The sequence below is a fragment of the Daldinia childiae genome (assembly GCF_008694065.1).
Source record: "Daldinia childiae strain JS-1345 chromosome Unknown Scaffold3, whole genome shotgun sequence".
Classification (NCBI taxonomy): Eukaryota; Fungi; Ascomycota; class Sordariomycetes; order Xylariales; family Hypoxylaceae; genus Daldinia; species Daldinia childiae.
In genome coordinates, this window is record NW_022984644.1 from 1,332,362 (window position 1) to 1,347,830 (window position 15,469).

The 15,469-nt window shown below is 38.8% G+C and overlaps 3 protein-coding genes across 3 annotated transcripts; 2 read left to right on the plus strand and 1 right to left on the minus strand.

Annotated features, from left to right (window-relative positions):
* Nucleotides 1-8,348: 8,348 nt before the first annotated feature.
* Nucleotides 8,349-10,068, minus strand: GL218_03094 (Protein lsb5; the record flags this gene model as incomplete). The annotated part of the gene is made up of 5 exons (XM_033579640.1): nucleotides 8,349-8,623; nucleotides 8,677-8,833; nucleotides 8,883-9,377; nucleotides 9,425-9,823; nucleotides 10,057-10,068. The coding sequence occupies 5 exons, from the start codon at nucleotides 10,066-10,068 to the stop codon at nucleotides 8,349-8,351; spliced, it is 1,338 nt and encodes a 445-aa protein (XP_033436851.1).
* Nucleotides 10,069-11,205: 1,137 nt separating this feature from the next.
* GL218_03095 (uncharacterized protein) lies at nucleotides 11,206-12,693 on the plus strand (the record flags this gene model as incomplete). The annotated part of the gene is made up of 1 exon (XM_033579641.1): nucleotides 11,206-12,693. The coding sequence occupies one exon, from the start codon at nucleotides 11,206-11,208 to the stop codon at nucleotides 12,691-12,693; it is 1,488 nt and encodes a 495-aa protein (XP_033436852.1).
* A 1,512-nt stretch (nucleotides 12,694-14,205) lies between these two features.
* On the plus strand, nucleotides 14,206-14,743 carry GL218_03096 (uncharacterized protein; the record flags this gene model as incomplete). Its single annotated transcript, XM_033579642.1, has 2 exons — nucleotides 14,206-14,346; nucleotides 14,405-14,743. 2 exons carry the CDS (start codon nucleotides 14,206-14,208, stop codon nucleotides 14,741-14,743), a joined length of 480 nt encoding a protein of 159 aa, XP_033436849.1.
* Between the last annotated feature and the right edge of the window lie 726 nt (nucleotides 14,744-15,469).

Consider the following 15,469-nt stretch of genomic DNA (forward strand, 5'->3'; position numbering starts at 1 on the left):
CTCATCCGCCAGCCATTCAGCAGAAAACATCTCATCGCGATACAAGCTACAAGCTACGAGCTACGAGCTCACCCCTCTTCTCCTCACCCCACACGTGAAAGAGAAAAAAAAGGAAAAAAAAAACAACCACCGACGCTATCTTTCTTAGGGCCCGCTATGCTTGGTGCAAGGCCTTCCCGTCGAGCATATGCCAGTCATTGAATTGTGGCGTTGTTTAGGGTTGCCTAATGATATACATACATAGCCGGGTAAGGTAGAGTAGTAGATATGATGAAATTTATGTATGTATGTATGTAGCTAGGGGACGTTGATCGGAGAATATCTCGTGACAGCGACAGGCTCTAGACAAGGCAGAGAGCAGCAGCAGCAGTATGTAGTAGTAAAAAAGCACTTACAGGGTAATTTCATTGCCGCACTTACATAGTACATACATTAGGTACATACTTGGGCAGTATATACAGTAGCGCGGCGTCATGGCAGATGCGCGCAGAGAAATACATAATTCACCAGGGCCAGTGGATTGGATTGGCGTTGATACGAGTTGCGGTCGAGTCATCAAGGCGTTATTGCGGGTAAGGCCATGGGCTTTTTTTTTTTTTTTTTATCTTTTGGAGAGGCCCGCTGACTTGAATTCCCTTAGCAAGTTCTATGCATCAATGCGTTGTCAACCGTAGCTTGTGACGACTTAACAGGGGGATACCTACGCAATATACTGAATCTCTAAGAATATCGTATCTAATAGCAACTTATTAGCCATAATAAATATTCTTCGTATTTTTTTTTTTTTTTTATTGTTGTTATTATTATTCCTTGGAACATATATAGGGTATAGGTACCAATGTATATATGTATCTGATCTATATTCGTGGATTAATTCTGAGACGTACTATTTCAAATAGTGATAGCGATAATATTAAGACAAGTAATAATATAATATTGATCTTCCCCCTTAGATCATTTACAGAACCGGAGATGTCAAGAGACCTAAAGTCACCTTGTTGAATTCATCCATGTTTTTATTCTTCCATACTTGCCCATGTACATAAAAATTTCTACTCTATCCATCGGTCTTTTTCTTTCTTCAGGATTCCGCTTCGGCACCCATTCGGCTCAATTGAGGATTTGCGGACGGGCTCTGACGGCCGATCGGGTCTGGCCAACCGAAACTTCCAAGGTTAGATTTAGCCGCCAAGTGATTCGCCACTGCGAAGAGCGGCCCCGCTCTCTTCTAGAAGGCTTCTAGAAGCGCTTCTATGAAGTTACCAGGTACGAGTATACATTCTATAAGGCTACCGCATCTACTAAAATAATTAAATTTAGGGCACGGATCATGTATTATATTTAAGAAGATTTAAATTATATTAAATTTGTGGCTTTTTTAATAAATATTACAAAATATTATAAAAAAATTTAACCGTTTATAGTAAATATTGTAAATATTATAAATTATATATAAAATAATTAATTTATTTATTAAATAAAATAAAATCTATTTTTATTATTGCTATTATTATTATTAAGGTAAAAAACGAAAAGTTATTACTTAAACTAATTATATATTACCAAAACAAATTTTTCGAATTATTATATTTATTTATATTAACAAAGTTTAAAATTATCCTATTTTTCGAAAATTACCGTATATTATTAAAAAATAACAAAATTAATAAATATTTATTTAAACAATTATTAAATGTATTTATTATTAAAAAAAATTATAAATAATTTTATTTAAATAAAATTTAAAATTATTTTTTAATAAAAATTTATAATTAATATTAAATTAATAAATAAAAATATTAATTATTTAAAAATTAAAAGTTTATTATAAGAAATTTTATCAAAATTTTTTATTAAAATTAACTATAAGTTTAATTTATATTACCTATAAAACTTATAAAATAATTACACGTTATTAGTTTTATAAAAAATCTTTAACGTTATTTTAAAACCTATATTTACAATATTTTTAAATAATTTTTTCAAATAAGTAATTTACAATATTTTTTTAAAAATTTAAATTATAAAACATTAAATAACCTATATAATTTTTAAACCTTTAAATAAAATAATAAATATAAAAATTTTTTTTTAATATATTTAAAAAATTTTTTATAAAAAAGATTTTATTAACATAACTTTATTTAATAACCTTAACATTAACTTTACCTTTTACTAATTTTTTTTTGAATTAATTTTTAATATAATAAAATCTTTTTATTATTTAAATTCCTTAAAAATATATATAATTTAAAAAAAATTAAATTAATAATTAAAAAGATAATAAAAATAATTAAAATAAAAAACAAATTATTTTAATATTATATATATTTATAAATAAATTTATACTTTTACGTTTTAAAATTATTTTTCATAAAAAAATATTATAAAAATAAAAAATAATAATTTTATTATCTAAACGTTATTATTAAATTAACAATATAATTTATAATAATAAAAATTATTTATATAATAAATTAATAAGAATTATTTTTATATTAATAAAAAAAAACCTTATTAATTATAAATATGGTTATATTTTTAAAATTAATAATTTAAAATTAAAATTAAAAAAAAATGGAATAGTTATAATATAATTTTATAAAATAATATTTTTTTTAACCTTTTAACGTTACTATTAATAATTTTTTAAAAAACTTTTTAAAAAAATAAATATATACTTAAATTAAAAGTTATTTAATTTTTAAAAAATACTTTTATAAAAAGGTTATACTACTTATATTATAAAAAATTATAAAAACATTTTAACCAATTTTATAATAAAATTTTAATTAAAAATTTTTTTATTTATAAAAATAACTATTTATTTATTTAAGGATAAGAATAATTTTAATTATATTAAAAAAATTAATTTATATTATTATACTTAAATAATTAATTAATTTTTTACCTAATTAAAAAAAAAATCTTAATATAATATATTACCAAAAAACTAAATAATATAAAAATATTAATTATATTAAAAAAATTTTAACGCTATTATATAATTTTTACTATTTGTTAAAAAAAGTTATATTAATAGAATTTACTATTAATGTAATTTAAAATAAATAAAAATAAATCCGAATTAATTTAAACAGTTAAAAAAATGGAATAAAAAATGTATTTTTAAAAATATTTATAAATTAAAAAATAAATTTAGTTAATTTAAAAAAGATTAACATATTAAATTAAAAATAAAAGAATAAATTTAAATTTATTAAAATTTTTTCGTTTTAAGCTTATAAATTCCTAAAAAATTAAAAAAAATCTTAAATTTAAAAAAATATTTTATAATAGTTTTTTTAAATTTAACAAATTTTAAGAGATTTATTAATATATTAAATTTTCTACTTTAATTCCAATCTTATGTAATTTATATAAATTTTTTTTATTTTTGAAAAATTTTTTGAAATTATTATATATACGTATAATTTTTATTTAAATACGTTTTTATTATAAATAAAATTAATATAATAACGCGTTTTTTTTATAACCTAACCATAATAAATTTTTTAAAATTATTTAAAAATATTTTTAAACTTAGATATAAAGAAAAACTATTTAATATTATAATAGATAGATATTATAAAAATAAAAAAAGAAATTTAAAAATTAATTTTAAAATATTTTAAAAATTTTAATTAAATTAATATATTAATTTTTAAATTTTTAATAAATAAAAAACCTTATATAATACATTAATATTTAAAATTAATATAATTAATAACTTATTTTAAATTTATTAAATAATTTATTTAAATAAATTTATTATTATATCCGTATTTTAAATAATATTTTACAATCTTAAATTACAAAAAAAAATAAATGTTATATAATTAACCTATTTGAGTATATACTATTAATTTACCGTTAATTTAACTAGTTCATGCCTTAGATTCAATTGTTTCTTAGTGGATGCAGTAGTATGGATGGGAGTGGGAAAAGCTTAGACTGGCTTGGGAATAGCTTAATTCACGTGAACGGGGCTAGGATGGCGGAGTAGTTTAAAAGCATCAATCAGAAGCTAGTACTGTTCTGCTTACATAAAAAGATGCTGACTAGCACATGATTTCTACTCCAGAAAGAGACCGAGAAGTTAATCCAATTTCGGTCTACTTCAATTGGGATAGCGGCCTTTTCCCCTTGTATTGTACAATTAATAACACCGAAGTATGTTCAACCTAGCGAAAGGGAACGAGAAGAAGGCAAAACAGCAACGGCGTTACACGACACATGTGATTTGATTTGAAGGGGGGGTTGGCAAATAAAGATATACAGTACATACGGTTGAAGGCAAATAGGAGTCTTCAGACCTCCCTTTTGACTTTTCGAGTCGTTGCTCACGTTACGCGTCCCATCCCATGTAGCCGAGGAGGGGGGGAAGGGTTGGAGGGAAGCAAATAAGTTTGCCTCGTCTCCCTACCGCGTGTTGTGTGTGTTGTGTCAATCTCTAACAAACATACAGTAACTAGACAGGAAGCAAATATCACATGTCCAAATACAGATACACATACACATACAAATACACTACGCATACACATACATATACAGTGTACTGCACGCCTGAACCCTGCGGATTATCTATTTTATTTGTCAAGGAAAATCTTGATGTACCGACCTCCTGAGTCTGGTCTGAGACGAAGCTACCAAGAACCGGAGAGAACATCCAACAGCGTGGATCGCGTCCAGTTTTACTTTCTTCTAACCACGTGGGGCCGAGACGTCGGGACTTCTAAGCTCTAGCTCAGATCTCGTAAATATACACTACCAGTTAGTTACCATACATACATACAAGTATGTCTGTCCATATATCCGTCTAGATATGTGGTGGTAGGTATACATGTGTAAGTACATCCCATCCATACGGCAACTAGTTCCTCGAAAGTGGAGCGCACCAGATAATTTCGCGGGTGCCAAAAGTCGTCATCATAGCTCAAAGGAAAAATTCTAACGGACGGATTCTCTCAAAAACCTCCACAATTTCGTTTCCTGCAATAACAAAGGAGGATTGAATTGAAAATTTCTACCCCTTACCCTCACCCCCTGCTACTACTCTACGTAACGTAGCCTCCGGGGCTACATATCTGTAGCGTAACGAAAGAGCCGCTACGGTACATCGGATGTCAGATGGGAGGAAACGGCAGGCCCTCGAGGTAATTCGCCGATCACTCTTAACCCGTACATAGCTAGCTGCCCGCGACGCCGCGACCTGGACCCCTGGTGGTCTGATGCTGGCGAGCGGTGCGGCCTATAACCGTTACGGCGCCGGTGAGCATCCTACGTATCGGCCCCGAAAACGCGTAACATGAGGACCCACGGAGCCTGCCGGTAAGGAAGCTATGTAACGTCGGTCTGACAGTGCCAGCAAGGAGTGTCTTTCGGTTACCTATTCAATAGTTCTTCGAATAGAGATCCGGGCCAACGGAATCGACTACATTATCAATTCTTTGCCCAATATAGCATGATGCTCTCGTGTGAAGAGAACGAATCCCCATTGTATTTGATCCAGGTCAGCCCACAATACATAGATATGTATTGGACGTGGCTTGTTCTCTCCGCAAAGTATTGCAACTCAAAACATTACCCATCAAGCGCAACCCCATGGGCATGGTGCTCGGGAAAACTCTAAATACCTCCCTAAGGAGAATATAGAAAAAAATATTATATTATTTTCCATCTCCATAAATAATATTTTGGATTTATCGAATTTAATTCTTGGCAGCGCGGACCACCCGACCTCAACGTCAGACAGAGTTTTGAGCCGCATTAGAGTAGAAAGGTCTAGCTCGAACCGAAACCCTGGGAAGAGAGTAGTCAGAGTCTAGGAAGAGGATTTTGGCTTTGGCTTTGGCTCTGGATTTCTCTCCCCCAGCCTCGCGGGGACCGTTTTGAGACCACCATCTTAGCTCAAGAGCCGCAGGCCACGCGCGCCGCCTTAGCTAACTACACGTACATCATTACGCGATGCCTACGTCCCCAACCCTCCTTCCCAGGCCCTCCTCCCAGGTAGTGTAGGGTAAGGTAGCGTCTCCGGCACACTGGATCGAAACTTCGTTTAGAGTACATATAGTTTTTTGACAAGGCTGGGCTAGGCCAGGTCGTTGACTCCGTCCCATCCCACCATAACGACTCGTCGCTATCCATCCATCTGCCTTAGCTTAGCGAAAATAAAATAATAAGGTAGGCTAGTTAGAAGTTCGGTCGGAGGCTTGCCCGGTACATGCTTTGCCAATGATACCATAGTGTCCAGTTTATCAGACGCTACCATGCAGCTGCCGGTAGCAGTACCTCCCTAGCCTTCTCGGCAGAGGTAGCCGCGGCGTAACTGGCAAGGCTCTGACCTACATATGTACTGTGTTACCTAGAGAAAACTTGAATAACTAACTCGGCACATTGACGGCATATCATTTCCAGAGAGGGTCAACCAGCCAGTCTAGCCCTCCTACCAGGCCGGCTTATAATGCTAAGGTTTCGCTAACTCCTAGTTCACTCCCGCGCACGCGTGCTCTGGCTTAGTACATAGTAGCCTCGACTGCCTCGTATTTCCGGATAGACAGGCCTCCGCCTCTGAGAAAAGCGGAAAAGCGGATCCATGGCGCAGTTCTCGCTTTCCGGGAGAGGAGGATGTTGCGTCATAGGTAGGTAGGTAGGGTCGATATGTATGTAGGTACGGTTCGTTCACTTGCGAGCAGCCAAGTAGCTCGGCCTCAAGTCATGTACATACCATACATACCACCCCTACGCATACTAGGTACCGTTCTATCCTAGCTGTAGCCTGTAGGTAGTTACGGGAGCTTGGCTCTGCGCGCGCAGGTGCCGCTACACCTTACTCGATTCCCATCTGCTCGGGATCTGTGGATTGCGTTAGCGATCTAGATGAAAACGATTCGCGCTGCGGTTAGCGGAAGTTTATCGAGGGATGCGCGTTGTCATGTTACCGAGGGGGGGAAAGAGTTGGGATGGGATGGACTAACCTAAGGGTGTTGGACTAGGCGAGACGATAAGCTCTGCTAGGCTGTGAATTATATCTTAGGGAGTGCTGGTTAAGAGTTGTCTAACCTAGTAACCTAGACATCCGTACTCTGCACTTCGCGAGGTCGCGTGCGTGCTGCTGTTTGGCATCTGATTGTGGTCGCGTGCGCGTCTAAAGTATATTTGGTATTAGCTACTGGTGTAGTTGTCGCCCTAACCCCCCGAACAGGAGGCGAGGATGGAAAGATGATAGCCAACACATGTAGCTTTAGCAGACATTTTCGCGAAAAGACTTACGTAGTGTTATTGTACATGTCAGTAACTGTTAATACTAGTAAACAAAATGCTTCCTATAGGGAAAACAGAGCTTAAAATGTCATAGACGTTATAGTCGCATAAGAGAATTCATGCTGAGAATATTGGACACGAGCACGATTCATTTCAACGACCTCACAACAGTACGGTAGAGTGCCTTGACTAAGCGCTGTGATCCCTCATACTGGAAGAGAGGTATTGATAGAACATTTAAATTGCTATATTTATAAAAAAAAAAAGGTTTCTACAAGACAATATAAAACTTTAAAATACACCGCTTGAAAGAATATCAGTAGGTAGGATACATAGAGCGGAAAGGGGGTAAGAGGCTACCTAGAAGCGGCGTAACTATCGAATGCCACTATCTTATAATTTGATAACCTGCATAGGAGAGATTAACTAGGTATATATAAGAGAAGAGTTACTGGATGATGGATTATACAGTTTCGATGCAAGTCTAAAAGTCTATATACTAAGCTTCGCAACCGCAAGACATACGCATAATACATCTCGTAGCTAGGCAGCGCTGCTTTTTCGCCGTTGAATCAATTCGTTATTGCTGGATGGAAGGGACTTGCCTATAACGTTTAAGCGGTGCAATGATTATGATGATTATACTTATGTCAGAATAGTAGTTATTGGCTAGAGGTATGTAACAAAAGCCGGGTTTCGTTATGGAAATATGACTGGGTACTTGAGGAGAAATATGGATATAGGCAGTGACTATAGCTGAGAGTGGTTGGCCTAGTTATTTATGCGGGATGGATATGGTGATACTCTAAGGCAGGAGGGAGGGGAAAGGGGAATAAAAGGAATTATATTCTCGGAATCTCATACTAGGCGGGTTGTTCAATAGTTCCCCTTTAACTTGTTACAATTTATTGAGTGATCATTGATGGGAAGCAATAGAACTCTTAATACTATAGGGTATACAAGAGATAAAAACTAATGCACAGAGTTAATATTCGACTTGGAAAAGGTATCTTATAATCGATCGCTACATTATAAGACCCCCTCATGAAGACCACCGCGTCAATCCACATCGAGAAAAAGAGGATCTACCACTTAGGCTCGTCCCCTTCTACCTTAGGCGTCCCAAGTGCATTTCTATCAGCGAATGGATCGTTTTCATCTTCGTCTGCGTAGTCATCTTCATCCGAGTCTGGAGGGGAAGGTTGGCGAGGAGCTATCACTGGCTTAGACGCAGCAGACGGCCGTGGAGGCGGCATCGGTCTAGGGGGAGGGCTTGGGTTTATACTGAGTTGGGCCATGTCTGATACCGGGCTAGATGGGCTTGTCGGCGACATGGCCTGTTTGTGCTTCTCGGTCGCCACTATCCCTAGTTAGTAATATACATGGATATCATTTATGAAAGGAATAGCTTACTCCTATAAAGATGCGCTTGTTCAGCTAATTCGTCCTCCGAATCGCTATCAGCGTCGATAGAACGATCCAGTTGCTCATATGTCATAAGGGCAACTACGAGCTCATCGTTGGCATGAAGAAGACCACCAAGCCATTGTTCATCTTCAACATGATGAATCTACCAAGGTAAGCAAATAGTCATCATTTAGCATTGGGCTAAGACGTACGTAGCGTAATATTTTCCTTCGTAGCTTTTTGCAAGTCTCGAATCGATCTACAGCTGAGGGATTTTCTGAGATCCTCTCGCGTTCTCGATTTATGCTTTGGAGAGCATTGGTTAAGTTCGTGGCTGCGAGGGAGGACTCGGCGATTGCGACTTTCATGGTGTCCTTTTCTGCTTCAAGGTTGAAAGGCTTGTGCTTTCTCTTACCTTTTTCCTTATCCTTCTTCTTCTTGTCCTTATCCTTGTCCTTGGTGGAACTAGAGAAGAAGGAACCAGAACCAGAGCCAGATGATGATTTGACATGGCTGAATGACTGTACGGTTTGGGTGGGCTGAGGAAATGCAACGGGTTGTCGCGAGGACGAAGCTTGAGATGGGGAAGTTGGGGAGGCTGGGGTCTGTTCAGCTTCGTCCTCGGAATCGCGGAAGGGGTCTTGCTCCGTTTCACGCAAGACCTTGGATTTCGCTTGAGTGACAACTTGTTTACGCCGCGGGAGTTCCTATCATGGTTACTTTTTAGAGTTCCAAGTTTACCTAGGCTTCTTACCTTGTATAACATGGCAACTCTTTCGAGACCTGGTGTATTCTTATACTCTGTAGCCCAGCCTCTGAACAGCTCAGAACATTTCTTCTTGACATCGGGATCAGACAGGTCCGAAGTACCACAAACTCGCAAGCGCTCAAGCAATGGTTCGTCTATAAAGGTCCTCTGAAAACGCGGACCAGCATTCTGAATTAAGCCATCAAGAAGCACAAGAGCTCTAAGCTGCCTGTGAACACTACCGTACTTTAGCTTTTTCCTCAAAGCTCGAGCAGCTTCTGCAGGGCCAGATGCTTGAAGTTTGATAACCTCGACCAGGTCAGGGATCCCACTAAGATCGTCTTCTTCAAACTGCTCGCTAGTGAGGCGCTCAACGGTAACGGTGACAGCCGAGTATGGTTTTTTCTATGAGGCAGGTTAAACTAGTTCGTATATAATGGCAAGAAGCTACTTCATTTACAACTTTCAGAAGTAGATTGGGGTTGAAATGGGTATGTAAAGATATGCATATATATATATCGATGGATATATAGATGGAGGTGGTGATTATAAGAAAACTTAAGATGTGGAAACTATTGGTATAGAAATCTTGTCTGGAATTAAAATATTATGAGACTTTGAACGAATATGCAACTTACCTGAGAGAACATGGCTGCAAATAATCAAGCTACCTGTAAAAGTGTATTTGGTATAATATTTAGATAATTTGTGTCCCTAGAAGAATCAAAGACGATTAAAAATATGCCTTTTGTAGGCTGTGGTGGTGGATGATGATATGCCACAGCCCCAAGGTAAGCAATGCGTTGTAATGCGTGTGAATATTGAGGAGGCGCACGAAGTGAATGATGTTTCACACCGAGGCAACACAAGATAGTAAACAATCTCATCTATCAGTGATTCCTATACGTATGCCTTCTTGTGGTACTTAGGCTAGTTGACTCTATTTTCCTTATTTATTTCCTTAAAAAAAAGAGAGTCTGCTGCAGTATGCAAAGGCTTAGCGCCCAGCGTCAAGGACCAGGTTCGTTTAATCTGACTTTGCCCTGTACGATTGAACTTTGATCGGCAGAACACGAGGGAAGAACTCCGACGATACGGATCAAAGTCAGCACTACATGTAGTGATATGTAGGTATCAAAGATTAGAAGATGGGGTGAATCCAAAGGTGGGAAATCAATTTGGAGCGGGGTTCGATAATTAGTCTAATCAATATGTTACAGTGATGCAGAGATGGAGCAGTGATATGTCATTTCTTTTAAATGAATCTCATCTATGTATTATTGAATTATTAAGGTCTCTCTATTAACCAATCCAAATCCAAATTCTAAATGGTTTAGCACACCTGCCTCTTTGTTCTCAGCTATAGACTTGGAACTTACCCTGTGAAGTAGTTTCCTTATTTGAGTTGATGCAAGTAATTTCATTGGACTTGAGTAATTGTTGAATTATGTAACTGTGCACAAGAGGTAGGAACTACTTATAGCTGACTCATATATGTACTTACACATAGTTGCTACTTTGACAAACAAAGCTATTAACTATGCAAAACATTTCACCTACCTCACTCAGACATGTCTCCCTATGATAGACGCCTAAGCATCTTATAATGAGTAGCTATAATCAAATTAAACGGTCAGAAGCATTGGCTTTCTAAATCATCACAAGAAGCCGCACCACCCTATGCTCATTTCGATGTTACTGCGACCATTAATAATGAAATACAGAATGTCGTTTCAGAAGAACTCATCCGCAGCGCTAAAAGTCGGAGCTTAAAACGCAACCGAGAGATGTATGAAGAGGATGATGGCGCAAAACACTCACCTCATAGGTTATCTCTACCCGCCGTACCATCTTCTAGCCCCTTTCAGACACTCAGAGTCACGAAATCTGGTGCCACAAATGGCAACATCTCTCTTCCTAAGATAGAAGATACACAAGCTTCTTACAACATCAAACAAGGCCAATTTATCGATCCTCGGTATCCACTAGGACATACTACTATCGAGCAATTGACTCCTTACTCTACTCCAGCACTATTCAAATCCAAGGACCAGCAGAATCACAATGGCGTAGTAGGGTCATCGAAAGAATTACATATAGTAAATAGTTTTTCCTTCGCTGGGAACCTGGGAGGTTTTCCTGTGACGCTTCCGTATACGCCTAAATCAAACGATACTTCTTGGAATTCGAGCCACGGGAATCCAGTTGGCACATCAGTTGTTGGGCGACCCACCAGCCTAACACATCTCACCACATTAGGTAATGCACATCCCTGCAACGACGTTGACAACGACAACGAAATTCTAGGCAAATCGCCCAAGCCGGATAATCTGAATGCTGACGCCAGCGACGAAGCCCAAGATGAATATCCCCTTGACAGTGACTCGATGGAGGAAGACATGGCCTACGTTCTCGGAACGGCCCTCGATAACTTCCAGGAGGCGCATATACCCCCTTCTAGCGTTGCTCAGGCATGGGATCGTGACTCGAGGTCGGCAGTTGAATATGACTCGACTCTACAACACTCGTCCCCAAATGAACCAATTGCCTCGCATATAGTAGACACGGCTGAGAACCCTAACAGTAACCATGATGATCTTCTCGATGAAGATGTTGACTGGAATGTCGTATATACTATGACGAGCATAATTCCGAACAGCGCATCGAGCACTAATCTCCAAAACACAGCTAATCCTTTGCTACAAGGGAAAATCACTCGCATGGAGAAATTTGTCGAGTCCGGTGCTCGCATTGAGAATATGAAGCCCTTGAAGCCATTCGTGCGGCCGCCCTTCCCTGAAAAGGTCCGTGGTCATTCTGTCGTCTCGGAATTGTCGCCGCGTACGGTGTTACGGACCTGTTTTCGAATAGGAGAGTTGGTCAACCAGGCGGTACATTGTCTAAACCATCGGCAGGATGTAGTCTTCGAGCTGTTCGCGAGGGTAACGTATTCAAGCCGCGAGAGTCTTCAAAGAAACCAACATTTCCAATTTATTGACCTATTTAAGGATCAGCTTCCATACCCGGCGGGGGTCTTCTCGAACTGGCGAGTAGGCACGCAGCTGGATCGCCAAAGTGCAGCGTTCCTAGATACGAGGGCGGAGCCTAAATTATGCCGCTGCGTATGCAAGCCCAGGAGAGATCCAAAGGTCGCAATCGGCCTAACTCTTGTCGTTACTGCCATCAGAGAAATTGACTGGGCGCATATCATATTGGCCAAAAAGACAGTCTGCGGGGGATCGGATGATGCAGCCCGAGATGCTGTCACACAATAAAACTACGAGAATCAATAGTGGGCTGATGGATGGGTGGATATGTAGAGAAGGTGCCAGTACCTAGGTTAAGTATCTGTCGACGGGCTTGCTATGATACAGGTGGAGAAGAGCTTTGGGGGAATTTCGTAAAGGAGGCCAATCGTCTAATGCATTTAACGATAGCTTTTGTTCCTGTCTACACACAGATGGGTACATGATCGCCGATAGTCAAATCAAGTAGAAGAGAGTAAATTGCTGGGTAACGTCCGGTAGCCAATGGTTCAACATAATATGAAGATAGCATGATACTGTGCCAGGACAAGAGCCCGGTGCCTAACATGTTAGTAGAATCTACCAAGTAAATTTGAACCAAGTTTGAGAGTGCGCACTGGTGGATGGACACTCCGCACGGAGAGCAAATCCGTCAGAAAATATTATGAAGGTGATGAGGTCTCACCAGGAATACCCGTTAGGTGGAGAGTGAAACAGACCTGGCGCTTTAGATTAAGACGGAGAGGAAGGGGCTTGGTACGGTACATCATAACATAACTGTTTTGAAGACTTATAGAAGCGATTTTAACGGAACAGATAAATTTTACCTAATAGAAACTGTGTATTCAGCAGGAGAGAGGGAAAAAGACAGAAAGCGCTACTTATCTAGGTACCTAAGATATTTCAGGTATCTTATTCGCTTCGTTGAGATGGATGAATATGTTGAATATGCGATGCTGCGTCAAAAAAAATTTTATGGTAAAGGTAGGTAGTAATAAAAATGGTTACTTGTAAGTTACTTTGTACGTAGTAGCTATTAGGGTAACTTATTGCTCATACAGTCATACCCCCGTTTCTTTTCTCCGTCTCCCGTATTCCCCCCCCTTACATACGTCGCACACATCACGTGTTATTCCATCTCCACAAAGTTCTTAGCTAGTACCTACCTTAAATCATAAGCTCCATTTGGGCTCGGAAACCCTTCAACCTTTTTGCGACGAGCAAAAAAATTAAGAGGACGCGTTTGTCGTATTTTCAATCACCTTTCAATCTTAAGTTCTATTTACTTTCCACAAGGTCGAACTATGATAAAAGAGGGGATTCCATTCTCGTCTTAGTCCTCATCGAAATAATCCACCATCCAAATATCTCCCCAAGCTCCTGAGGGGCTTCTATCATTCATCTTATTGCACACTTTAGGCGGCAAACATCAAAATTTCGTCCTAGAACCGTCTACATCGTCGCGCCAACTAGCAGTAACCGCCGAAATAGTATCCCTCCCAAGTCTAGGAGGCAAGTTTATTCCTAAATATAATAGCACTAAATTGTCACCTATAGATCACATCTATGGGGTCCTCAATGTTGTTAAACGGACAAGATCCGGCTGCTCTTAAAGCAGAAACAGAAGGCCGACTTACTACTTATTACCAAGTTGATAACGAAAGACAAGCTTTCATCCATGTACGTTAAATGCTGGCATTCCTGTTTCTACCCCTGGACTCTGGGTAAGTCCTTATTGCGCTAATACATATCTGATAGAATATGCTCAACAAAATTGAGGCAGATGCTAAGAAGATTAATGAACTTGAACTTGATCTAGATGATCAGAGGAAATCTCGAGCTGATTATCAGTACAAGGCTCGTACACTTGAGAGTGAAGTGCAGAGGATAGCACATCAACTTGTCTGTTGCGCAATGATTCCGCCATTTCAAGTGACAGATTGGCTGACGCTTACAGTAGAATAAGGATTCGTTTGTTGTTGTGCTAATTGATGGCGACGGGGCTAAATTTCAAGACGAATTCTTGCGTGATCCTAGTGGTGGTGCCGAAAGGGCTGCATTAAAGCTCAAGCATGCCGTTCGAGAGAATCTTAGAGATTCGGGAGTCTCACAAGATGATATTCCTATTCTTGTCCGAGCCTATGCTAATCTCAATGATCTGTCTAAGTCGTTACGCCTCTCGAGAATTATTGAATATGATGAAGATATGCGCTTGTTCGCCGAACGCTTCACCAACAGCCGTGCGGACTTTGACTTCGTAACGTCGGCAAGGGCAAGGAGAATGCCGACTCTAAAATAAGACGTACGTTTTGGCGAATGCTTCATCACAGTAGCTATAACATCATGCATGCTTCAAATTTACTCACATACTTTTAGGTATGCTTAATCACTACTACAGAAATGTGCAGTGCAAGAAGATATTCCTTGCTGGGTGCTGCCACGATAATGGTTATCTACACGATCTTCGTGACTATACAGGAGCTACCGAACAGAGATTGGTGCTTTTGGAGACTACGCCCGCAGAGCCAGCTTTTAGATCCCTTGGCTTTCCTATCGTACGTTTTGATGATGTTTTCCGCTCAGAGCCATTAGGCAACGAGACAAAACATATCTTTTCAAACATTACTGCTCCGCCAGGATTTCGCTCTCCCATTCAGCCGTCTTCTGCGCCCGGTCCAATTGCTCGGCCTACGCAGCCTGTACAGAGATCGGCCACGACGGCCGTGTCGCCTGCTGCACAAGAACAAAGACAAGCATCTACCCCTATTCCTACTACCTCTACACCAGTTTCTATTAGTACTCGTCTCGTCGCCAATACAGCGCACTTCTTCTCCTGAGCAGCAGGGAACTGCTCCGCCACGTGCGTCAAGTGTCATCAGCTCCGGAAATGGCGGCACTTCGATCAGTTATGCTACTGCAGGCGGGGTCAACGACCATCAAAATGTCACTGTTAAAGCACCCAAGCCTAAGAAACAACCAAAGGTTATATTTTACAACTCAGATAATTATCGTATTGACTCGCCAA